The sequence below is a fragment of the Chiloscyllium plagiosum genome, unplaced genomic scaffold, assembly GCF_037043375.1.
Source record: "Chiloscyllium plagiosum isolate Xiang-an unplaced genomic scaffold, Cpla_swu_hap1 HiC_scaffold_27, whole genome shotgun sequence".
NCBI lineage: Eukaryota > Metazoa > Chordata > Chondrichthyes > Orectolobiformes > Hemiscylliidae > Chiloscyllium > Chiloscyllium plagiosum.
The window spans coordinates 15,848,549-15,874,456 of NW_028270165.1; the positions used below are offsets into that span (position 1 = coordinate 15,848,549).

General features: G+C 46.1%; 2 protein-coding genes across 10 annotated transcripts in view; one reads left to right on the top strand and one right to left on the bottom strand.

Annotated features, from left to right (window-relative positions):
- LOC148143228 (uncharacterized) overlaps positions 1–13,769 on the top strand; it is a 42,006-nt gene extending 28,237 nt beyond the window's left edge. For 5 of the 6 annotated variants that reach the window (XM_087974082.1, XM_087974084.1, XM_087974080.1 and 2 more), the window contains exon 2: positions 7,929–13,769. In XM_087974082.1, coding sequence (XP_087830208.1) covers positions 8,333–9,289 — 957 coding nt within the window. In that variant the 5' untranslated portion in view covers positions 7,929–8,332 and the 3' untranslated portion in view covers positions 9,290–13,769. Of the gene's footprint in view, positions 1–6,306; positions 6,851–7,928 lie in introns of those variants that run through there. The other variant, XM_087974083.1, reaches the window with a different exon arrangement.
- Positions 13,770–24,861: 11,092 nt separating this feature from the next.
- The window catches only part of LOC148143229 (uncharacterized), a 39,425-nt gene continuing 38,378 nt past the window's right edge, over positions 24,862–25,908 (bottom strand). For all 4 annotated transcript variants that reach the window (XM_087974077.1, XM_087974076.1, XM_087974078.1 and 1 more), the window contains exon 3: positions 24,862–25,004. In XM_087974077.1, the coding sequence (XP_087830203.1) occupies positions 24,904–25,004 (101 nt within the window). In that variant the 3' untranslated portion in view covers positions 24,862–24,903. The remainder of the gene's footprint in view (positions 25,005–25,908) is intronic.

Consider the following 25,908-nt stretch of genomic DNA (forward strand, 5'->3'; position numbering starts at 1 on the left):
GAGTGTTAACAATAATGTACATTAGCAACTGAAATAGGCAGCAACAAAGAATGAACACAAACCAGTCCAGCAGGGGTCACCCACATTTTGGTTTGAGTATTGAGGGAGTACCCTTTTTGAGGCCCCTGTGATATCAGTACCATACCCAGGCTAATGTGCATTGAAACCAGATTATGAAGTGTTAACTTTCCTGCAAACTTCTGCCTGTGTGTATCTCTCTGTAACATTTTCCAACTTTCCTCATATCTGTTTGTCAGCTTTTGTTTATTCCTTCCTTCCTTCCAAGGCTAACGAAGCACACACTTTCCAGAACAGTCCAAATTAGGGATTTGAGCCTCCTAAATTCTGGCTATGTCATGTAGCTGCTTAACCAAGTGTGCAAACTCTCAATATCTGTCAGCCGTTCCATTTGCAAATCAAACACTGTTATCAAAGTAAGTTGTTCGTGTCTCTGCATGAGTCCACAACCCGGTGAAATACAACGGATTCTTTAATGGTTGCCCAATGTGTCCTGTGTCAAATTCATTCACGTCTGGATGTCCTGAAGCGAGCAATTATACTTCAGATTTCTACTACCCAATTAAAACTAATGTTGGGCACTCTAATGGATCGGGGGCATTTTATATAAATAATTATTCCCTCCGGTGCGGAAACGGGCCCTTCAGCCCAAAAAGTCCACACCGACGCTGCAAAGAGCAACCCACCCAGACCCATTCCCCTATATTCACCCCTGACGAATGCACCTAACACTATGGGGCAATTAAGCATGGCACATTCACCTAACCTACACATCTTTGGACTGTGGGAGGAAACCCGCTCAGACACTGGGAGAATGTGCAAATGCCACACAGACAGTTGTCCGAAGCGGGGATTGACCCAAATCACTCCAAAAGTTACTGCTTCCAACAATAGACAAAGTCTTTTCCCTGGGATCGGGGAGTCCAGAACTAGAGGGCATAGGTTTAGGGTGAGAGGGGAAAGATATAAAAGAGACTTAAGGGGCAACTTTTTCATGCAGAGGGTGGTACGTGTATGGAATGAGCTACCAGAGGAAGTGGCGGAGGCTGGTACAATTGCAACACTTAAGAGGCATTTGGACGAGTATATGAATAGGAAGGGTTTGGAGGGATATGGGCCGGGTGCTGGCAGGTGGGATTGGGTTGGGATATCTGTTCGGCATGGACAGGTTGGACCGAAGGGTCTGTTTCCATGCTTATGTCTCATATCACTCCAAAGGTTACTGCTTCCAGAGAAGCCTGTTGGACTACAACCTGGAGTTGTAATTTTAACCTTTATCCAAGTTAAGGTGGATTGGCTATGCTAAATTCCCTATAGTGCCCAGGGATGTGCAGGTTAGGGTGGATTGGCTATGCTAAATTCCTCATGGTGTGCAGGTAAGGTGCATGACTCAGGGTTAAATGTAGAGCAATGGGGATAGGGGAGTGGGTGTGGATCGGGGGCCCGTGTGGATCACTGCCCCGTAGGCCAGCATTTCAACTCCCCCACCCTTCCCTAGCTTATCTCTCCACGCTTCAGGCTCACTGCCTTTATTCCTGATGAAGGGCTTTTGCCTGAAACATTGATTTCGAAGCTCCTTGGATGCTGCCTGAACTGTTGTGCTCTTCCAGCACCACTAATCCAGAATCAGGTTATAGCACTAGCTAGTGCTTCCAATTAAACCTGTTGGGCTGTAACCTGGTGTTGTGATTTTTAACTTTGTACATCCCAGTCCAACACCGGCATCTCCAAATCATTCTGTAGAAAAGGCGCGCAACTTTATTTTGATAGACCAATAGGGAGCCCTGTATCTCGCTCTCTCTCGGGCTCTCTCACTCTCTCTGGCACTGGAAAAGCATACCAGGTTAGGCAGCATCCGAGGAGCAGGAGAGTTGACGTTTCATCTCGAATGATGGTGGATGTAGGAAGGGGTCTCAGCATCTTTCTACACCAGTCACTGCCAGTTGTCAGACAGGTGCAGCCAGCAATTAGCAAGACAAGTGGTATATTTGGAATTGAGCTCAGAAGTGGGGATGCCTTCCTGCGGTTAGGGGGTCATTGAATATATTCAAGGCTGAGTTCATCTGATTTTTGAACAACAATGAAGTGGATGTTTATGGGGGTTGGCATGAAAATGATTTTAAGACCAGTACAGAACAGTTGTAGAGTTATACAGCACATAACAGCATATATGATCTTTTTGAATGCTGGTGCAGGCTTGACCAGCCAGATGGCCTACTCCTGCTTCCAATTCTCGCCCCCTCTGTCCAGGATAGCAAGAGACCGTAAGACACAGGAGCAGAAATTAAGGCCATTTAGCCCATCGGGTCTGCTCCGCCATTCAATTATGGCTGATAGGTTTCTCAAACCTGTTCTCCCACTTTGTCCCCATAATCCTCGATCCCCTTGATGCTCAAGAACGTCTCTATCTCAGAATGATCAAAGAAAGAGTAGAGTCGATCAGGGATAGCATAGGGAACTTGTGTATAGAGTCTGAGGAGGTAGGGGAAGCCCTAAATGAGTTTTTTGCTTCTGTCTTTACTAAAGGAAAGGACCTTGTAGTGAATGAAACCATTGAGGAGCAGTTAAGCATGCTGGAACAGATAGAGATTGAGGAAGCCGATGTATTGAAAATTTTGACAAACATTAAGATTGACAAGTCGCCAGGGCCAGACCAGATTTGTCCTCTGCCGCTTTGGGAAGCGAGAAATGTGATTGCTTCACCGCTTGCGAAGATCTTTGCATCCTCGCTCTCCACCGGAGTCATACCTGAGGACTGGGGGAGGCAAATGTAATTCCTCTCTTCAAGAAAGGAAATAGGAAAATCCCTGGCAATTACAGACCAGTCAGTCTCCCGTCTGTTGTCTGCAAGGTGTTAGAAAGGATTCTGAGGGATAGGATTTATGACCATCTGGAAGAGCATGGCTTGATTAAAGGCAGTCAGCACGACTTTGTGAGGGGCAGGTCATGCCTCACAAATCTTATTGAGTTCTTTGAGGATGTTACTTGACAAGTTGATGAGGGTCGAGCGGTGGATGTGGTGTATATGGACTTCAGTAAGGCACTTGATAAGGTTCCCCATGGTAGGCTCGTTCAGCAGGTCAGGAGGAATGGGTTACTGGGAAATTTAGCTGTCTGGATACAGAATTGGCTGGTCGATAGAAGACAGCGAGTGGTAGCGGAAGGAAAATATTCTACCTGGAAGTCAGTGGTGAGTGGTGTTCCACAGGACTCTGTTCTTGGGCCTCTACTCTTTGTAATTTTTATTAATGACTTGGATGAGGAGATTGAAGGATGGGTTCGCAAGTTTGCAGACGACACAACGGTTGGAGGTGTCGTTGACAGTATAGAGGACTGTTGTAGGCTGCAGCGTGACATTGACAGGATGCAGAGATGGGCTGAGAGGTGGGAGATGGGGTTCAACCTGGATAAATGCGAAGTGATGCATTTTGGAAGGTCGAACTTGAAAGTTGAGTACAGGATTAAAGACAGGATTCTTGGCAGTGTGGAGGAACAGTGGGATCTTGGTGTGCGGGTACGTAGATCCCTTAAAATTGCCACCCAGGTGGACAGGGTTGTTAAGAAAGCATATGGTGTTTTGGCTCCCATTAACAGGGGGATTGAGTTTAAGAGCCGTGAGATCTTGTTGCAGCTCTATAAAACTTTGGTTAGACAGCACTTGGAATACTGTGTCCAGGTCTGGTCGCCCTATTATAGGAAAGATGTGGATGCTTTGGAGAGGGTTCAGAGGAGGTTTACCAGGATGCTGCCTGGAATGGAGGGCTTATCTTACGAAGAGAGATTGACTGAGCTCGGACCTTTTTCATTGGAAAAGGGAAGGAAGGGAGGGGACCTAATTGAGGTGTACAGGATAATGAGAGGCATAGATAGAGTTGATAGCCATAAACTTTTTCCCAGGGCAGAAATTGTTAACACGAGGCGTCATAGTTTTAAGCTGTTTGGTGGAAAGTATAGAGGGGATGTCCGAGGTGGGTTCTTTACGCAGAGAGTTGAGAGCTTGGAATGCATTGCCAGCAGCAGTTGTGGAAGCGAGGTCATTGGGGATATTTAAGAGACTGCTGGACATGCATATGGTCACAGAAATTTGAGGGTTTGTACATTAGGTTTACCTCACATGAGGATCAATGGTCGGCACAACATTGTGGGCTGAAGGGCCTGTTCTGTGCTGTGCTGTACTGTTCTACATTCTAATTATCCTCAGTGACCTGGCCTCCACAGCGTTCTGTGGCAGTGAATTCCATAGATTCACCACTCTCTGGCTGAAGAAGTTTCTCCTTACCTCCATTCTGAAAGGTCTTCCCTTTACTCTAAGGCTGTGCCCACTGGTTCTAATCCCTCCAACCAATGGAAACATCTTCCTAACTTCCACTCTTTCCAGGCCGTTCAGTATTCTTTGTTTCAGTTAGAACCCCCCTGCTTGTGGGCCTATTAACCAGCATCAACTGCATCCTTCAGGATGAGTTACAGCAGGGATTAGGTTCAGCAAACTGAGAATGGAGGGAGAGTGTGTGGGATAGAGATTTTCAACTTCTAAAGAATAAGCAAGGAAAGAGAGTTCACTATAAATTAGAACTGATCAGGTGGGCTGATTGGCCAAAGTGTGGTAGATGGAGTTTAATTCAGAGAAATATGTGGTTTGCATTTTGGTCAAGCAATCCAGGCAGGACTGACACCGTTAAGGGGAGTGTTGCAGAACAAAGAGACCTTGGAATGCAGGTTCATAGTTCCTTGAAAGTGGAGTTACCAGTAGACAGGATAGTGAAGGAGGCATTTCCTTTATTGGTCAGTGCATTGAGTATAGGAGTTGGGAGGTCATGTTATGGCTGTGTAGGACATTTGTTAGTCCACGTTTGGAAGACTGCATTCATTTCTGGTCACCCTTTTACGGGAAAGTGTTGTGAAACTTTGAAAGGTGTCGGAAAAGATTTACAAGGGTGCTGTCAGAGTTGGAGGGTTCGAGCTACAGGGAGAGGCTCATTCGGCCGGGGATATTTTCCCGAGAGCATTGGAGGCTGAGGGGTGACCTTATAGACGTTCATAAGAGGCATGGATAGGGTGAATATCCAAGGTCTTTTCCCCAAGGTAGGAGAGTTCAAAACTAGAAGGCATATGTTTGAGAATTTTTAAAGGCATCTGGATGGGTACATGAATAGGAAGGGTTTAGAGGGATATGGGCCACCTGCAGGCAAATTGGACTAGATTAATTTAGGATATTTGTTTGGCTGGGCAATTTGGACCAAAGGGTCTATTTCCATGCTGTATGACTCTAATTTTCTTTGGTGAAAGCAGAAGTGTGATTGTGAAGGCTGGAGTTTCAGAGCAGCTTTCAAAGATGCTTTGCCCTTAATGGGAGCTGAATAAGTTACAATGAAATCCTGCATTTGTGAGACAGCAACTGAGTGAGTGAGTACATCCGGGATTTTGGTGGAAAGTGGGAATTCATTGCACTGTGGGGATGAAGCCCTACCTATTGAGTCATTTCTGCTGGTGAATGAAACCAGGTCTCAAGATTAGGAGGAGTAGATTCAGGACACAGATGAGGAGGAACTGCTTTTCCTGGAGTGTAGTGAATCTATGGAATTCTCTGCCCAAGGAAGCAGTAGAGGCAGCTTCGTTAAGTATGTTCAAGACGCAGTTGGATGGGTTTTTGCAATGATAGGGGAATTAAGGGTAGTTGGGACAATGCAGGGAGGGGAGGATCTGAGACAATGGATAGATCAGCCATGATCTTAATGAATGGCAGAGCAGGCTGGATATGAAACTACAACCCTGCATTTCCCATGGCTAACCCACCTAACCTCGACATTATGGGCAATTTAGCATGAACAATCCAAATCAAGGCCAGTGAGCAGTCTAGTGATGTGGGAAATGAACTTTAGAGAATGATAGGGACAAGGAGAGTAAATATACCAGCAATCAAAACTGGATTCTAAAGATCACAAAAATTGAAACCAGAAACGGTATTTGAATGTGTGCTGCATTGTAACAAAAGTGAATGAGTTGACTGCACACATTGAAGAGAATAATTATGATCCGAGACTCCTTACAGAGACATGGCTTCAGGATGACAAGGATTGGATCCTGAATATCGAGGGTTTGGTCAAATGGGAAGTGAGGTAAAGGTATAGGGTTGGTGCTGCTAATGAAAGCACTGATCACAGGGTGTCAGCTCGGATTTCAGGTCCTGATTTCTTGGTCCTGTGCTGATCTCCCAGTTCCCACAGCGTAAGATGTCGGTCTGTTCTCCGTTTTGCTGGATTTTTGCTGAAGATTTCCCCCCCCCGCCGCTTCTTTTTTTCACTTTCCGGAACAATACAGCATTCAGCCAATCAAGCCCCAATCCACAATTTCCCAGCCTGTCAACCATCCAGACACATAGTATCATCATAGCAGGGAATCACACGAAAAATGAAACCAAATTTGAAACAAATAGGTGCTCGTGTTTAATGTTTGTTCATTCGGAAGTAAACCAGAAATGGGGGTCTCCCAGGATTCTGATTCTGTCCTACTTGAGGAATTCTCTCTCTCTTACATCTATCTATGAGAACCCAGCTATGATTTACAACAATATTTACACCAACAGAAGTAAGGCATCTGTTCTCAAATAGACAGAGATAAACAGGATGGAAATAGACATTTTCTCTCTCATGTGTGCACACACACAAGTCCACAGGAGTGAGTGTATATTTGCAGAATTATATTTGCAGAGCTGAGTAGAAATGTCACTTTGTTATTAAAATTATATGGAGAAGGTGCCTTCCAGGAAGACTGGGGTGTGCATATTAATGATACCTGCAACCCACTTGAAAAGATGAAAGACTTAACAATCCAGGTTTGTTAAATGTATCATTTCAGTGGCAGGACACTGTCATGTTTTTCTATAAATTCTGTGTCGTATGATCTTATTCTCCACAATCACCTGATGAAGGAACAGCGTTCCAAAAGCTAGAGCTTCTAAATAAACCTGTTGGGCTATAATATGGTGTTGTGATTTTTAACTTTGTCCAAGTTAGGGGGGATTGGCTCTGCTAAGTTATCCATTGTACCCAGGGACGCGCAGATTAGGTGTGATAGTCAGGGAGTAGAGCAACTGGTCTAGGGGAATGGGTGTGGGTGGGTTACCCTTCGAGGGTTGGTTTGGACTCATTCGGCCAAGTGGCCTGCTTCCACGCTGTGGGGGTTATTTGAAGGGAAGGGATTCCTGAAAACTGTGCACCTCGCCCCTCCCCTTTTGTTTCATCCCTTTTCCCTCCCCCTCCCATTGATGGCATCACAATGCAGCAGTGGCCCTGTCAGTTTGAGTGAAGCTCCTTCTCTTTGGGCAACTCTTCATCCTGGGAGGGACAGAGAGGGGAGGGGGGAAATCTATTCACTTGTGGCAACTGGAGTGAATCCAGGGAGGGAGCAGACGCTGCAAACTCAGGTATGTGTCTTAATTACCCGTGTGGGGAGGGGCTGTTTTCCCCATTGCGCCACAGCCTGAGAGGTGACATTATAGACTTTTATAAAATCATGAGCATGGATAGGATAAATGGACAAGGTCTTTCCCTTGGGATGGGGGAGTCCCGAACTGGAGGGTCATAGGTTCAGGGTGAATTTGCACTTTTTTGTTTGCTTCCCAAAAGCAGACCTGCTCACTCTCAGCAGTATCCCAGTGGTGTGAAAGATATTCACTTTCAGGTGGATTTATCTTGACATCAGTCTTGATGTTTTTGCTTTTCTGCCCCTGTAAGATCCTGAATCAGCACCTTCAGGGGAATTAGTTATATCAGAGTGAGAACAGAGTGGGATGGTGCTTTCAATTTTGTGGAGTAACAAAAGACCAGAATATTCCGCAGAAAGTAGAATTGCTTGTTTTGAATTTCTACCCTGCACTGACAGTGATGACTTTTGTAATCTCTTTTAAACAGTGGATTTGAAGATAGAAGCTTCAAAATCAACGCATGAAGTTTTTATGCCCGAAACATTGACTCTCCTGCTCCTTGGATGCTGCCTGACCTGCTGCGCTTTTCCAGTACCACACATTTCGACACTGACTCTCCAGCGTCTGCAGTCCTCACTTTGATGACAATGTCTGACAGTCACTCAATCCTTCGGGACCGGAAACAATTTTCAACTATGATTCTGTGAGAAGGAGCAAAGCATTTTGGTTCCTGTTTGAGTACGTTTTCAGCATCAGTGGGACTGGATGAGAGACCCTACTGTTGCAGCGCATTGAGTGTGGGGTGTGTAGCAGCATCTACAGCCTGGAAAGGGGAATTGACGACAGGGAGGGGCTGGAAGTGTGTGTGTGTGTGCAGCTGAAGCTTCGGCCATGGAGAAACCTGAGGAATCCCACCCCGTAGAGAAATGGTGGAAGTGTGGTGATGGCGGAAAAAGCTTCCATTTCCCGTCTGCCCTGGAGACTCATCGGCGCATCCACACAGGGGAGAGGCCATTCTCCTGTCCAGAGTGTGGGAAGGCCTTCAGCAAATGCTCCGACCTGCTGAGGCACCAGCGGTCCCACACGGAGGAGAGGCCCTTCAACTGCCCCAAGTGCGGGAAGAAATTTACCCGGGCCTCCCACCTGCTGAGGCACCTGCGGGCCCACACAGGGGAGAGGCCGTTCTCCTGCCCTGAGTGTGGGAAGAGATTTGCCCAGGTCTCCAACCTGCTGACCCACCGGCGGACCCACACCGGGGAGAGGCCCTTCAGCTGCCCAGAGTGTGGGAAGGCCTTCAGCAGTTCCCCCAACCTGCTGAGGCACCGGCGGGTGCACACGGGGGAGAGGCCCTTCAGCTGCCCTGAGTGTGGGAAGGCCTTCAGCGATTTCTCTTCCCTGCTGACCCATCGGCGGGTCCACACTGGGGAGAGGCCCTTCAGCTGCCCCGAGTGTGGGAAGGCCTTCAACAATTCCTCTTCTCTGCTGATCCACCAGCGGATCCACACTGGGGAGAGGCCCTTCAGCTGCCCCGAGTGTGGGAAGGCCTTCCGCCATTCCCCCAACCTGCTGAGGCACCGGCGAATCCACAATGGAGAGAAGCCTTTCAGCTGCCCTGAGTGCAGGAAGGCCTTCAGCAATTCCTCCAACCTGCTGACCCACCAGCGGATCCACACCGGGGAGAGGCCCTTCAGCTGCCCCGAGTGTGGGAAGGCCTTCAGCAATTCCTTCAACCTGCTGACCCACCGGCGGGTCCACACAGGAGAGAGGCCCTTCAGCTGCCCCGAGTGCGGAAAGGACTTCACGCGCTCCTCCCTCCTCCAGAGGCACCAGCGAGTTCACATAGGGTGATTGAAGGCATGACGGCTGAGTGCCATTATCGACTGGACTATTAACCCAGTTCCAGGGGGTCCCGGGTTTGAATCCCACTGCAGCAGATGGCGCTATACAGGGTATGGGTTGAAATTGCTGAGTGAGTCAATGCTTCCTCCAGGTTAAGGCTGTACCGAGGATCCAATTACAAAGGGACATCTTGGTGCCTGACCAATAGTAAAGAAAGTGATGGGGGGGGTGCGGGGAGTGTGTGCGCTTTGACTTTGAGCTGTTTAAAAAGCAGCTACTTTTTTCTCTGCCATTTTGCTGAGCGGATCTGAAGCTGTAACAAAGTTGGGTCGCAATAAAGGTTATTTGAACTTGCTGCGGGGCTCAGACTCTCATTGAAAGCTTTGAGCTCCAAGAGTTTTTGTTTTAAAGCTGTCATTTCTTTCAGCCTCCTGCACTAACCTTCCAATGTTGCGTATCAGATGGAGTCGTGAATGAGCAGCCAGTATCGTGAGAACTTGTCAATTTTTCAGGAGTGCAGAGTGTGTCATTTCATCGGCGTTATAAAGTTTCCTGGCAGCATCAGGAGATGTGGGCTGTGTTCACGAGAAATTATGTGGAGGAGCCGATGTTGGACTGGGCTGGATAAAGTTAAAAATCACACAACACCAGGTTATAGTCTAACAGGTTTACTTGGAAGTATGAGCTTTTGGAGCACTGCTCCTTCATCGGGTAACTGTGGAACAGGATCATAAGACACAGATTTTATAGCAAAAGATCACAGTGTCATGCAACTGAAATGACATATTGAACAAACCAAGATTGCTGTTAAGTCTTTCACCTTTTAGAATGAGTTGCAGGTTTCAGTTCATTAATCTGTAAATCCCAGAACTACTATTAATTCACATTCTCGAGATGACTTAAGGTTTTTTTTTAAAATAAGTGACATCTCAGCCCAGACAATGCATTAAAAGTGTGAGGTTCGAGTCTGTCTGTATCCCAATCTTGAATCAGACTGGTTCTAGTTCCCAAGTAGGAAATTATAAAATATTACACGGATTGACTGCCTACAGTTTCTGCACTTTTTGAGCAAAGTAGAATGTATCTGCAAACATAATTCTGCCAATACAAGTTTGCCCAAAAAGTGATGTGTGAATGCGTGCATGTGAGTTTGTGCATGAGAGTGCACGTAAAGTGTGTGCATGTTTGGTAAAGTGACTGTGTGATGGAGTATAAGCCTGAGAGAGTGTTGGGGGCGTGTATGTGTGGGTGTCTCAGAGAAAGCGTGTGTATGAGTGAGCTATTAAAAGCGAGGTCTTGTGTTTTGCTAAAACAAGGAAGGGCAGGACTTGTACAGATAATGCTAGGGCCCTGTGTCGTGCTGTAAAAGAGAGACATGGTGGGTTTCAGGTACATAGTTCTTTGAAAGTTGCATCGTTGCTAGACAGGGTGGTCAAGAAGGCATTTGGCATACTTTGTACTCAATGTAGCATACTCAATGTTCACCCCATTGAGTATAGGGGTTGGGACATCATGTTGAGGTTGTACAGGATGTTGGTGAGGCCACTTGTAGAGTACTGAGTACGATTCTGGTGAACCTGTAATATGAAGAATTCTATGAGAGAGGGTTCGGTAAAGATTTACCAGGATGTTGCCAAGACTGGAGGGTTTGAGTTATAAGAAGAGATTGGGACTTTATTTATTGGAGCACAGGAGGTTGAGGAGTGACATTATTGAGATTGATAAAATCATGAGGAGTGGAGGTAAGGTGAATAGCAAAGGGCTCTTCCTTAGCATAGGGGAGCTCAAGACTCAGGGGCATATTTCTTTAAAGTGAGAGGAGAGAAATTTAAAAGGAACGTGAGGGGCAACGTTTTGACAGAGGGTGGTTTCCATGTGGAATTTGGATGAGTACATGCATAGAAAGGTTTAGAGGGATATGGGCCAAACACAGGCAAGTGGGACTAGTTTAGTTTTGGAATCCTGATTGGCATGGATGAATTGAACCAAAGGGCCTGTTTCTGTGCTGTATACCTCTCTGAACCAGAAGTGATCTTATTGAAACCAGTAGAATTCTGAAAGGGGCTTGACAGGATAGATGCAGACAAAATTCTCCTTTGTTGGGATTCTATGACTCCCCCGACAATGTGGAAGCAGGCCATTCAGCCCATTTATTTTACTCTGGCCCTCCGAAGAGTTTCACCCATATCCATTTCCATCCTCCGTATTTCCCATGGACAATCCACCCTAAATTGCACATCCCTGGTCATTATGGGTAATTCAGCACAGCCAATCCACCCTAACCTCTACACCCTAATCTATAAATTACCTCCTCAAAAATGAAATTTAAATGCAGAGTTTTTCTCTAAGAAAAATGTCACTCTGACTCAATATTCGGATGCAGACAGAATTCACACCTATTGTTAGAAAAGCTCTGCATTTGAATGATATTCTTGAGAAGGTAATTAAAATCAAATTCTGGGATGAACATACCAAAGAACAGAAACCCATTCGAAAGGTGAAAGATTTAATCTAAAATTGTTTGATGTATTACATTTCCATGACACTGGACTCCATTGGCTCTAAATTCCATAATCATGATCTCATTCTCCACAACCACCTGATGAAGGAGCGGCGCTCCGAAAGCTAGTGCTTCCAAACAAACCTGTTGGATTATAACCTGGTGGTGTGTGATGTTTAACTTTGTCCGTGGGAAGCACATGAGTTGTGGGACTGGAAACAGTTCTTATTTTGTGATCTATTCCAAGTGAAGTTTCTCCTCTGCGCAGGCACGGGTGAACAGTTTGGCTTTTGTGCTTTGTGAGAGATCGGGCTAGCAGCTTTTAAATCCTTATGTTAAACAGTTCAAGTAAACTGTTGATCAGCAATTGTATTCCGAGAATGGTACTTCCAGCTCTGGTAATCCTGTTGTATCAACAGAGAGAGGGAGAGGATGTCACATCTAAAGAGCAGACAGAAAAGTTATTTCGCTTGTTCAGTCAGTTGAGTTGGTTCCGCACTCAGATGAGACTGGATACTGCTTTTAATGGATCATAATTAAATGCTACAATGGAACACCTTAAATTTGAGGAATTTTGAAAGGGCAAATGGAACAGTAACTTTGAAGAGAGATGTTCTTCCATTTCTAACCTTGGGTGAACCATATGAGGCATTTTTATTGATAGCTCCATAATCATCATCCTGCTGGATTTTTTTCAGGGCAAACAATTTCTGGTGGGAGAAATTCTGTATCCTGGGAAGGTGGGGAAATTTAAAAAAAAAAAAGGCTGTTAAAAGCATTTGAACTGTTGGCCCACAAGCTCTTGTGGGAGCAGTGCATTTGCCAAAAACATTTCGGAGGAATTCTGTCTAACTGTTGGACTGAAAGTAGTTTCCCACTGAACATTAAACAGGTATTGAGAACGTTGTGCATTATAGAGTGTGTTCCAGAGGACCGGAGGAGGATTGAACTTGCCAACGTGAACAACACTTTGCAGAGAGAGGAAATTTCTCGGGAGGTTGATGGAAGTCAACAATTGTCAGATTATTTCATGAAAATAACAGCTTATATGGGGATCCCAGAAGAGGGGTATCTGTAATGAGCACACAGAAACAAACCCTTCAGTCCAGGCCAGCCAGATATGCTAAATTAATCTAGTAACCCATTTGCCAGCATTTGGCCCATATCCCTCTGAATACTTCCTATTCATGTCCCCATCCAGATGTATGTTTTTCTTCGGAGAATACGGTGAGAGCCTAGATATGCTATTACTCAGCCTTTCCCCACTGAGCTTCACCTTTCCTTCATGCTAATTGTAGCTGGAGAAGCCCGAAAGTTTCAGTGAATTTAGATTAGATTACTTACAGTGTGGAAACAGGCCCTTTGGCCCAACAAGTCCACACACATTTGTCAAACTTGATTTCCCTTTCATAATTGAAAAGGATTTCCTGGGGGAAAAAAACGTTTATTCAAGATCGGGCTCAGTGATGGATTTTCTAAAGCTTGGCTATTGTAGATTTCAATCAGACAAAAAAAAAACTTTCAGTTGTTCTTGTCCAAGGCAGAGTAGATATTCTTTTAAGGTATAATTGAGATATCTACATTCTTTACAATGTTTTTCCATCATTACCAGTGATTGTCCATCATTTGGTTTATTGAGCATCATCTTTTTGTGATTCACCAGAGATGATTTGAAGTGAATTCTGTAAGATGCTTTTCTATTTTATTTAACTTTACCTGGCTCTTTAAGGCAACCATTTTCTTTTCATGTGATTGGTATTAAAATATCTGTGTATAATAATGAAGCAGCTCATTTATTCTGAAATTATTTCAATTAGTTGGTCAATTGCCAAATAATTGCTGCACAACTGTTGTCAATATTGATACCCAGGAAAGCTATTTTGTTTATTTTGTTTAATATATTTCCTTTCTAAAGATCTTATCCAAATTATAAAATGATTGTATTTTCATTTGAAATAAAGTTTGCAGTGTCTTATTAAATAGTTGAAAGTAACTTTGTACTTAATTGCTCCGTTTGGGATTAAACATTGTGACTTTGATAAAAGTGATCTTTCACAATTTATGGTGAATCTATTAACAAACGAATGTTGCCATTTGCTCTTGAATTACCACAAATTCAATTTGAAATTCTTGAATGAGTTGAACAAGGGGTAAAAAGTGAATATTTATTGCACTTTTTCTGAAATTCTCTGCACTGCCATTGTATTTGGTTAAATGTATGTAACCCTCTTCATACCTTTGTATTTCTTTGATATTTCATTTGTCAGTGCTACTGCCCAAATAGCCTAAAAAAAATGTTTTGGCAGTTGGTGAAGTTGTGAATTTTTAGTCTAGTAACATTGTTTCACAATTGAATAATCTGAAGATTAATTTAGGCACATACAAGAACGTCAAAGAGATTGTGATGATAGAAAGTCAACATGCAGAATTGCCAATGAAATGTAAACTGGCTGCTCTTAATTTGGTACAGACTAAGTAGAAATAATGGCATTGTACACAAACTGTGTGTAGTGTGAGTTCAGAATTGTTCTGATCCTTTTAATTCTGGCACATGCAGTGATAGCAGCACCATAATCTGTTTTATTTGTTCGTGGAATGTGAGCATCACTGGCAGAGCCAGTATTTGACTGCTAAGAACACAGATATGAATATTCGGTGAGGTTGAGTTGCAAGGTCTACTGTGGCATAACAAATTGTACTGGCTTGCACTGTACTCTGACAAGACAGAGACTTTGGGAGGAGAACAAAAATAGGAATTTCTTCTTCAATATTGATGCTCCCATTTATATCTCTCAAAAGGAGATTGTTTGGTCCATCAAATTAATAATGGCTCTTTTGTTGAATTATTTCCCTGCATCCGCATATATCTGGAATCGTTTTCTTTTCAAGAATTTTGCAATTACCTTTGCCATTTACTGGTTACATTACCCCTTCAAGATCATTTCAAATCGTAATAACTTGCTTATTTCCTTAAAAATTAACCATCTCACGGCAACCCCAAACCCCTTTTTCAAAGTGGCTGCACTATTTCCAATATGGTCATGCTTTGTAAATATTACCATATACCATTAATTATGTCCAAGTCTCTTTAGATTTCAATGTATCGTTTTAAATATAAAAATGCCCCGTACTTGTAGCTCAGCCCTTTAAATGTGTTCTGCTCCTCTAAGCGCAATGTATATTTACCCCTTTAGATATGAATATGTCTCTTAAAGGGATATTTCTGCTTACAAATAGGCAACATCTCTTCGAAATGTAGATTCATTTAGATATAACTGTGTCACTTTACATATTAAGATATCCCTTTGAATGTGCCCCCATCCCTTTGAATGGTAATCTTGTCCATTTAACCCTCTTTATTTGCAGAAATAGCCCGTTAAAATGTTCACGTCCCTTTAAAATGCAGATTGCCCACTTTATATGTGACGCCGTTCCGTTAGATGTCGGAATATCTGTTTAAATTGAGCCGTGAGCTTTCCCAATGTAGACAGGGCTCCTCGAAACGTGGCAGTGTCCCCCCTGCAGCTGCAGAGCGAGACAGGAGTTTGTTTTTGTGAATGAGCAGTTGTAGCGCGAGGTGGCTGTTGCTTGGTGACGGTGAGGCTCCCCCGGCCCCGCCCATCCCCCCGTGCAGACGTCACGCGGGGGCGAAGGCGGTTGGGAGGAGAAGTCACTCGAGCGGGGAAGCGGCGGGAGGGCGGCCGTTAGGAAAATGGCGCCGTGCGGCCCGGGGCAGACACCGTCACTGGGCACCGCCGCCTTCCTGGCGCAGCTGCTGTGTCACGGCCACACCGGCCGGCTGTACAGCAGGCAGGAGCCGGTGAGCATTTCGGAGGCGGATGGGGTTAAGGGCCTGCTTGGGAACTCGTCGGCCGCCTGGGTGGTGGAGTTCTACTGGTCGTGGGGCGGCCCCTGTGTCAACTATGGGGCCACCTTTTTTTTAATTTCAAAAATATACTTTATTCATAAAATAATTTGATGGTCTGTACAGTTGGTCATGCCATACATATGTAAACATGTACATACAGAGATCACAATTTATCATTTTTATATACAGGTCTGTACATTTTTCAATCATATGCCCATATAATTAGCTGAGGTGTCAGCAGAGCCCAAATGACTGCATGGACGTTGGAATGTGCCAGTCTGCAACACTCAGTCGGGGTCAACTCCTTCAGCTGGAAGATCAGCACGTTTCGGACCACCCAGAGAGCGTCCTTCACCGAGTTGATGATCCTCCAGGCACAGTTGATGTTTGTCTCGGTGTGCGTCCCGGGGAACAGGCCGTAGAGCACGGAGTCCCGTGTCACAGCGCTGCTCGGGACGAACATCGACAAACCTCTCCAGACTTCCTCTGCATAGGCACATTCCAGAAGGAGGTGTGTGACAGTCTCGTCCCCCCGCAGCCGCTTCGAGGGCAGCGCGCGGTGTGGCTGAGAGTCTGGGCGTGCATAAAGGATCTCACAGGCAGAGCCCTTTTCACCACCAGCCAAGCCATGTCTTGGTGCTTGTTGGAAAGTTCTGGTGATGAGGCATTCTGCCAAATGGCTTTGACAGTCTGCTCAGGGAACCGCTCGATAGGATCCGCCCTCTCCTTTTCCTGAAGGGTCTCAAGGACACTATGTGCTGACCACTTCCTGATCGACTTGTGGTCAAAGGTGTTTTTCTTCATAAACTTCTCCACGAAGGACAGGTGATACGGAACGGTCCAACTACTCGGAGCGTTCCGCGGCAGCGAGGCCAGGCCCATCCTTTGCAACACCGGGACAGGTAGAACCTCAGTATGTAGTGACACTTGGTGTTTGCGTACCGGGACGCACAGCTTGATGCAGCCACACACACAGGTGGCCATCAGGGTGAGGGTGGCATTGGGTGTATTTTTTCCCCCGTTGCCAAGATCTTTGTACAGCAAGTCCCTTCGGACCCGGTCCATCTTTGACCTCCATATGAACTGGAAGATGGCCCAGGTGCCTGCAGCGGCACAGGTTCTGGGAATAGGCCAGACCTGTGCCACGTATAATAGCAAAGACAGTGCCTCACACCTGATGACCAGGTTTTTTCCCGCGATGGAGAGCGACCGTAGCGTCCATCCCACCAGTTTCTGCCTCACTTTGCTGATACGCTCCTCCCAAGACTTGGCGCACGCCCTAGCCCCCCCGAACCAAATACCCAGCACTTTCAGGTGGTCGGTCCTGACGGTGAAGGGGATCGAGGATTGGTCGGCCCAGCTCCCAAAGAGCATGGCCTCACTCTTGCATCGGTTTACTTGGTCCCCGAGACCCGTTTGAACTGGTCACATATGCACATGAGTCTGTGCACGGACAGCGGATCTGAGCAGAAAACGGCGACGTCATCCATGTAGAGGGAGGCCTTAACCTGCAGGCCCCCGCTGCCAGGAATAGTCACCCCTCTCAGACTCGCATCCTTCCTGATGGACTTGGCAAATGGCTCTATGCAGCACACAAACAAGGCAGGAGAGAGAGGGCAGCCCTGCCTGACTCCAGATCTGACTGGGAAGCTATCTGATTCCCACTCATTGATTGAGACTGCACTGACAATGTTGGTGTAGAGCAGTCTGATCCAATTGCAGATTCCCTCCCCAAAGCCCATTTTGGAGAGAACATCTCTCATATACCTGTGTGATATCATGTCAAAGGCTTTCTCCTGGTCCAGGCTGACCAGGCAGGTGTCCAACCCTCTGTCCTGCACGTAGGCGATCATATCCCTGAGGAGTGTGAGACTCTCAGCGATCTTCCTGCCCGGCACAGCACAGGTTTGGTCAGGGTGAATCACCGACCCCAGAGCAGACCTGACCCGGTTGGCGATTACCTTTGACAGAATTTTGTAATCCGCATTCAACAGTGAGATTGGTCTCCAATTTTTGAGTTCCTCCCAGTCCCCCTTCCGCTTGTAGATGAGGGTGATAATGCCTTTCAGTGCAACACTTAACAATCCAAGTTTGTTCAAAATATCGTTTCTGTGGCAGGACACTGATATTTTTGTAGAAATTCTGTGCCTTATGATCTTATTCTCCACAATGTGGAGCAATAGGGGTAGTGAAATGGGTGTGGCTTTGGAGGGTCGGTGTGGACGTGTTGGGCTGAGTGGCCTCTTCCATACTGTGGGGATTGTCTGAAGAGAAGGGGTTATTGCAAACTCATTGTTTTTTTTTGCTTCCAAAAATCAGACCTGCTCACTCAGCAGTATCTCAATGTTGTGAAAGATATTAACTTTCAGATGGAGGTATCCAAGATGTAGAGAGATGTTTTTGCTTTTCTGCCCTTGTAAGATCCTGAATCAGCACCTTCAGGAGAATTAGTTAGTGAAGTAAGAACAGAGGGGGAGAGAGGCTGGGATGGTGCTTCAATTTTGTGAAATAACAAAAGAAAAGAATATTCCACAGAAAGTAGAATTGCTTGTTCTGAATTCCTACCATGTACTGACAGTGATGACTTTTGTGATCTCTTTTTACTGATTATTTGAAGATCTGAAGATGGAAGTTTCAAAATTAACAGATCGATCTCCTGCTCCTCGGATGCTGCCTGACCTTCTGTGCTTTTCCACCGCCGGACTTTCCTACACTGACTATCCAGTAACCACTGTCCTCACTTTGACGTCAATGTCTGACAGTCACTCAATCCATCGGGACCAGCACGATTTTTGACTGTGATTCTGTGAGAAGGAGCAAAGCTTTTTGGTTCCTATTTGAGTGCGTTTTCAGCATCAGTGGGATTGGATGAGAGACCCACCTTTGCAGCCTACTGAGTGTGGAGCCTGAAACAGCTATATGGCCTGGAAAGAGGAATTCATAGCAGGGAGGGACTCTATATGTGTTTGTGTGCAGCTAAAGGTTTGGCCATGGAGAAACCGGAGGAATTCTGCCCCATGGAGAAACCATGGCAGTATGGCGACTGTGGGAAAGGCTTTTATGCCCTGTCTGACCTTGAGACTCATTGGCAGTCACACCAGGGAGAGGCTCTCCACTGCCCAGAGTGCGGGAAGACCTTTACCCAGGCCTCCCACCTGCTGACCCACTGGCACATCCACACGGGCGAGAGGACCTCCAGCTGCCCCGAGTGCGGGAAGGCCTTCAGTAATTCCTCCGCCCTGCTGATCCACCGATGGATCCACACAGGCGAAAGGCCCTTCAGCTGCCCCGAGTGAGGGAAGGCCTTCAGTTATTCCTCTGCCCTGCTGAGGTACTGACAGGTTCAGTGCGGGAAGGGCTTTACCCACACCTTCCACCTGCAGAGCCATCGCAAGAGGTTTGAAGGAGCGACGGCCGAGTGCCATTATCGACTGGACTATCAACCCAGTTCCGGGGACTCCCAGATTTGAATTTCACCACGGCAGATGGTGGAATTGGAAATCAGTCAGAAATCTGGAGTTCAGAATCTAACGATGAAACCATTTTTGGGGAGTGGGGGTGGAGAAATTCCTATCTGATTCACTCACTTCCTTTTTAGGGAAAAGATTCACTCAGTCGTCCCAGCTGCATCCTTTATCCGGTCTGACCTGCACATGACTCCAGACCCACAGCCATGAAAAACTTAGTTGGAGACAGGGTATAGGTTGAAATTGCTGAGTGAGGCAATACTTCCTATGGCTTCAGGCTTTACCAAGGATCCAATTACAAAGGGACAACTCAGTACTGACCAATAGTAAAGAAAGGCAGGGGGATGGGAGTGTGTGGGCTTTGACCTGGAGCTGTTTTTTAGAAAAGCTACTTTTTGTACACTTGTTTGCTGGGGGGGATCTGAAGTTGTAACAAGGTTGGGTCACAATAAAGGTTACCTGAACTTACCCTGGGCTCAGGCTCTCATTGAAGGCTTTGAGCTTCAAGAGGTTTTTTTTTAAAGCTGCTCATTTCTTTCAGCCTTCTGCACTAAGTTTCCAATGTTGTGTATCAGATGGAGCAGTGAATGAGGAGCTAGTATCGTTAGAAATTGTAAATTTTTCACGACTGCAGGTACTGCGTCATTTCATCAGCATTGTAAAGTTTACTGGCAGTTCTGGGAGGTGTGGGCTGTGTTCATGAGAAACTATGTGGAGGTGCTGGTATTGTACTGAGGTTGATAAAGTTAAAAATCACACAACACCAGGTTATAGTCCAACTGGTTTATTTGGAACTACCAACTTTAGTGTCAACTGCAAACTTACCCATCCACCTATGTCTACGTCCAAGTCATCTATAAAAATGACAAATAGCAGTGGTCATAAAACACATCTTTGTGGCACACCACTAGTAACGGGACTCCAGGCTGATTATTCTCCATAAATCACCACTCACTGTCTTCTTTCAGCAAGCCAGTTTCTGATCCAAACTGCTAAATCACCCCCCGTCCCATGCCTCTGCATTTTCTCCAACACCTACAATGTGGAACCCTATCAAAGGCTTTACTAAGGTCCATGTACACCACGTCAACTGCCATAACCTCATCCACATGCTTGGTCACCTTCTCAAAAAAACTCAATGGGGTTTGTGAGAGATGCCCTGCCCTTGATGAAACCATGTTGACTATCTGAAATCAACTTGTTACTTGCTAGATGATTATAAATCCGATCTCTTATACTCCTTTTCAAAAGCTTCCCTGCAACAGACGTAGGGTCACTGGTCTATAATTACCTGGGTCATCTCTACTGCCCTTCTTGAACAAGGGCATAACATTTGCACCCCTCCACTCCTCTGGTACTAAACCTGTAGACAATGATGACTCAAAGATCAAAGCCAAAGTCTCCACCATATCCTCCCTAGCTTCCCAGAGAATCCTCGGATAAATCCCATCCGGCCCAGGGGACTTGTCTACTTTCACTCCTTCTAGAATTGATAGCACCTCCTCCTTACTAACTTTGATCCTTTCTAGTCTAATATCTCGTATCTCATTCTTCTCCCCTACAATAGTCTCCTTTTCCTGAGTGAAGACCGATGAGAAATATTCATTAACAGCTCTTGGATCTCCACAGGGCCCACACACAACTTCCTAATTCTGTCTTTGGCTCTATTCCTACCTTAGTCATCCTTTTATTCCTCATATACCTATAGAAAGCTTTAGGGTTCTCTTTTATTCTACCTGCTAAAGACTGCTCATGTCCTCTGTTTACTCTTAACTCTCTCTTTAAATCCTTCCTAACTAATCTGTAGCTCTCCATGGCCTCATCTGAACCGTCTCATCTCATTGTCACAAAAGTCTCCTTCTCCTGCTTAACAAGAGATGCAATTTCTGTAGAAAACCATGGTTCCCTTACCTTATCACTTCCTCCCTGTCTGACAGGGACATACCAACCAAGGACACACAATATCTGTTTCTTAAACCAGCTCCACATTTCAATTGTCCCCATCCCCTGCATTTTGCTACCTCATTCTATGCATCCTAAGTCTTGCCTCATTGCATTAGAATTGCCCTTGCCCCATCAATAATTCTTGCCCTGCGGCACATTCCTATCCCTTTCCATCGCTAAATGAAACCTAACTGAATTATGGTCACTCTCTCCAAAGTGCTCACCTACCATTAAATCAAACACCTGGCCTGGTTCATTACCAAGTACCAGATCCAGTGTGGCCTTCCTTCTTGTCAGCCCTTTGACATACTGTGCCAGAAAACCCTCCTGCACACACTGGACAAAACTGATCCATAAGACGTACCAGAGTGAAAGCATTTCCAGTTAATGTTGGGCAAGTTACAGTCCCCCATAATGATCACCTATAATGACCCCCCCAATGAATCAGACTGGTTCTACTTCCAAAGTAGGAATTCATAAAATATTACATGGATTGACTGCCTGCAGATTGTGCACTTTTTGAGCAAAATTGAATGTATCTGTAAATATAGTTCTGCCAATACAAATTCACCCCATTGACATGTGTGCACGCATGAATGAGAGAGAGGGTGTGCGTAAGTGTGTGTGGGTCTGAAAGAGACCATGTGTATGAGAGAGGTATGGATCAAATCGAGGGATTGCATTTTGCTAAAAGAAGGAAGGGCAGGACTTGTACAGTAAATGGTAGGGCCCAGGGTCGTGTTGTAAGACAGAGAGACATGGGGTTTTCAGGGACATAATTCTTTGAAAGTTGCATCATTGGTAGACAGGGTGGTTAAGAGGTGTTTCGCATGCTTGCCTTCATTGTTCACACTGTCATGGATCGGAGTTGGGACATCATGTTGAGATTGTCCAGGATGTTGATGAGGCCACTTTGAGTACTGAGTACATTTCTGGTTGCCCTGTTGTAGGAAGATTATTATTAAAGGGCATTTGGACAAGATTTACCAGGATGTTACCAGGACTGGAGGGTTTGAGATAGGAGAGGCTGGAACATTTTTCACTGGAGCGTAGGAGATTGAGGGGTGACCTTACTGAGATTTATAAAATCATGAGGGGAGGAGGGAAGGTGAATAGCAAAGGGCTCTTCCTTTACGTAGGGGAACACAAAACGAATGGCAATTTCTTTAAGGCGAGAGCAAAGAGATTTAAAGGGAGCCTGAGGGGCAGTGACTCAGAGGGTGGTTTGTTTGGGGAATGAACTTGCTGAGGAAGTGGGAGATGCAGATACAGTTACAATGTTTAAAAGACATTTGGATGGGTTCATGAATAGAAATATTTAGAGGGATATGGGCCAAATGCAGGCAAGTGGGACTGGTTTAGTTTGGGAATCCTGGTCGACATGGACCAGTTGGACTGAAGGGTCTGTTTCTGTGCTGTATGCCTCTATGACTCTAAGAACCAGAAGTGATCTTATTGAAACCAGTAACATTTTGAAAGGGGCTTAACGGGGTACACGCAGATAAAATGCTCCGTTGTGGGGGTAAGTTATAGACAATGTGGACACAGTCCATTGGGCCCATTGAGTCCACCCCACCCATACCCACCCCCTACCCTGTCTTTCCCATGGCGAATCCACCTTAACCTGCACGTCCCTGAACACTATGGATAATTTAGCAAATCCAGTCCACCCTATCCTGGACAAAGTTAAAAACCACACAACACCAGGTTATCATCCGACAGGTTTATTTGGATGCATTCATGTTCAGAGCACTGCTCCTTCAGCAGTGGTTGTGGCGAATAAGATCACGATCACAAAATGTATAGGCAAACAAGTCCAGTGTCATGGAGATGTCATACATGAAACAATTTTAGATTAAATCTTTTAGAATGGGTTTCTGTTCCTTGGAATGTTAATCCCAGAACTTCTGTTAAATATCAAATCTCAAGAATGTAATTTAAAGGCAGAGCTTTTCTTCATTGTATGAAAAGGTTGCCCCTTGGTATATCTTTCCCCTCTCACCTGAAACGTCTGCCATCTGATTCTGGACTCGCCCCACCCGTCTACCTTAAATAAAAATTGATTTCGCCCTCTCCTCCCTCTCCCTCCCATTTCCCCTCCCCCTCCCAGGATGAAGAGCTGCCCAGAGGGAGGGAGTTCCACTCAAACCTGACAGGGACACTTCCGCCTTGTGACATCATCAATGGAGTGAGGCCCAAAAACATGCTGCCGCACTGCGCTTACTCCGGACGGCCGCTTGCACGCACTGCGCCAGTGCTGCCCTGTACAGTTTCCAAAAATCCTTTCCCTTCAGCGAGGCCATTCGGCCTAACGAGTCCACGCCAACTCTCCAAAGGGTAACCCACCCACACCTATTCCCCTACCCCTAGTGCTCTACATTTACCCCCCCTGACTAATACACCTAACCTGCACATCCCTGGGCACTATGGGTCAATCCACCCTAACCTGCACAACCCCTGACCCTACATGAACACACTGGTGCCTCTACAGTTGGGTGCAGTGTGTGAAGCCCTTCCTGAACTGAAAGCGGGTGAATGGCCACTACCCCCACCAGTGGGTCAGCAGCTTTACCGAGCAGGTGAACCCCTTCCCGAAGGGCCTGTCCCTCTCGTGGAGCTGCTCATGCCTCCACAGGTCGCTCAGCTGACTGAACCCCTTCCCACACTGAGCAAGTGAACAGCCTCTCCCCTGTATGGACCCGCTGATGTTGCGGAGGAATCACTGAAGGCCTTCCTGCACTCGGGGCAGCTGAAGGGTCTCTCCCCTTTAGCAGGGTAGAGGAAGCACTGAAGGCCTTCCAGCAGACTGGGCAAGTGAATGGCCTCTCCCCGGTGTGGATCCGTCAGTGGGTCAGCAGAGTGGAGGCCCAGGTAAATCCCTTCCCGCACTCGGTGCAGCTGAAGGGCCTCTCCCCTGTGTGGACCCGCTGATTCTTCAGCAGGGTGGTGGAATAGCTGAAGGTCTTCCTGCACTCTGGGCAGCTGAAGGGCCTCTTCCCCCGTGTGACCTGCTGGTGGGTCAGTAGGTTGCAGGCCCGGGTAAAGCTCTTCCTGCACTCGGTGCAGGGGAACGGCCTCTCCCCGGTGTGACTGTGCCGATCAGTATCCAGGACAGGCGGGAAACGGAAGCTTTTCCCGCAGTCGCCACACTTCCATGGTTTCTCCACGGGGCGGGAGTCCTTGGGTTTCTCTATGGCTGAAGCTTCAGTTACACACAAACACGTGTAGAGCCCCTCCCTGCCGTGAATTCCTCTTCCCAGGCCGTATCCCTGTTTCAGGCTCCACACTCAGTGCACTGCAACGGTAGAATCTCTCATCTAGTCCCACTGATGCTGAAAATTTACTCAAACAGGAACCAAAAAGCTTTGCTCCTTGGCACAGAACCATAGTCAAAAATTGTTGTGGTCCTGATGGATCGAGTGACTGTCAGACTTTGATGTCAACGTGAGGACTGCAGACACTGGAGAGTTAGAGACAGAAAGTGTGGCGTTGGAAAAGCACAGCAGGTTAGGCTGCATCCGAGGAGCAGGAGAGTCAATGTTTCAGGCCTAAGCCTTCCATCTGTTGACTTTGATACTTTCGTCTTCACAACTTCAAATATTCTGTGAAAAGAGATTACAAAGGTCATCAGTGTCAGTCCCTGATAGAAAAGAAAAGATAAAGTAAAAACAGAAAAGACATCTATCCCATCCCCTTCCCAATCTTTTATCCTTCTGTCCCTCCTCACTGTGTAATTAAGACACATACCTGAGTTTGCAAGTGAAAATCAGACCCCTGGTGAGGTCACTCGGTTCTGCGATCAATGAACCCTCACCATCGGTGTGACTGTTTTAGACTTCACTCTTTATTTCTTCATATGGCTGGATACAGTGTGTCCGGAAACATTTCTGTATTCCTCAGAGGAACTGCACACATGGCTTAATACAGAGGCACTTGTACACTTTTCTTAAAGGAAAACATGGGCCGTGATCGCATTGTATATTCAGACAATTACCAATCAATACATGATATCACTTCATTGACAGATAGTTGATCCACTGATATTAACTGGTAAATAACTGAGGTCATAACGTTGAGGTCACTTTTATCTTGTGATTCAGTGCCACTGCACCTGCATCGAGAGCCAACAGTGTGGTTAACATTTCCTTATCGTATCAAGCTCCTTCTGTATTCTAGTGGATGCATTAGTTATGCTACTCCCTGTGGCCTTATTTCAGGTGCGATCCACGTCTGTAGGTGAGACACGACTGTCTCCAGCTGAGATTCCCTGCAGTTGCCCGCTCCGTACCCCTCGGAACAATTCGGCTCCCTCCTCAGTCCACTTCCACCACATGACCGAAGCAATGATTGGCTATGTTCTTGCTCTAACTAACGTTGTGCGTGCGGCCTACGGCAATGTTCCCTCCCTTTCAGCCTTGTCATGGATAGAGCCTGGTTCATTGGTGCTCGTTAAGATGGGATGGCTCCTTCCAGGTTTTACTTCCCACCCCTACGGTGGTCAAAGTCGCTGGGCGCACGGCTTGGGTCCACCTGGACCATTGTAAATTGACTGGCCGCACCAATCAAAAGGGGGGAAGAGGAGGAGAGAATACTGGAATCCCAAGACAAGGAGTGGACCCTGTCCATTTGGGTTTTTGAATTTTGCTGTTGTTCTAACGCTATTCTTAGTTCAAGTATCTGTAATAAGAGAAGGGACATGTGGGAGATTGCACATCTACTGACCTGTTTGATCACATACAACATCCTGATGGAGAAAGCCACTAAATATGGATGCGACCAGGAATGATCAGAGATTATCCACCACCCGTGCTGAGGAGATGTCGTCCAGTGCACTGGACCAGACGCCTTC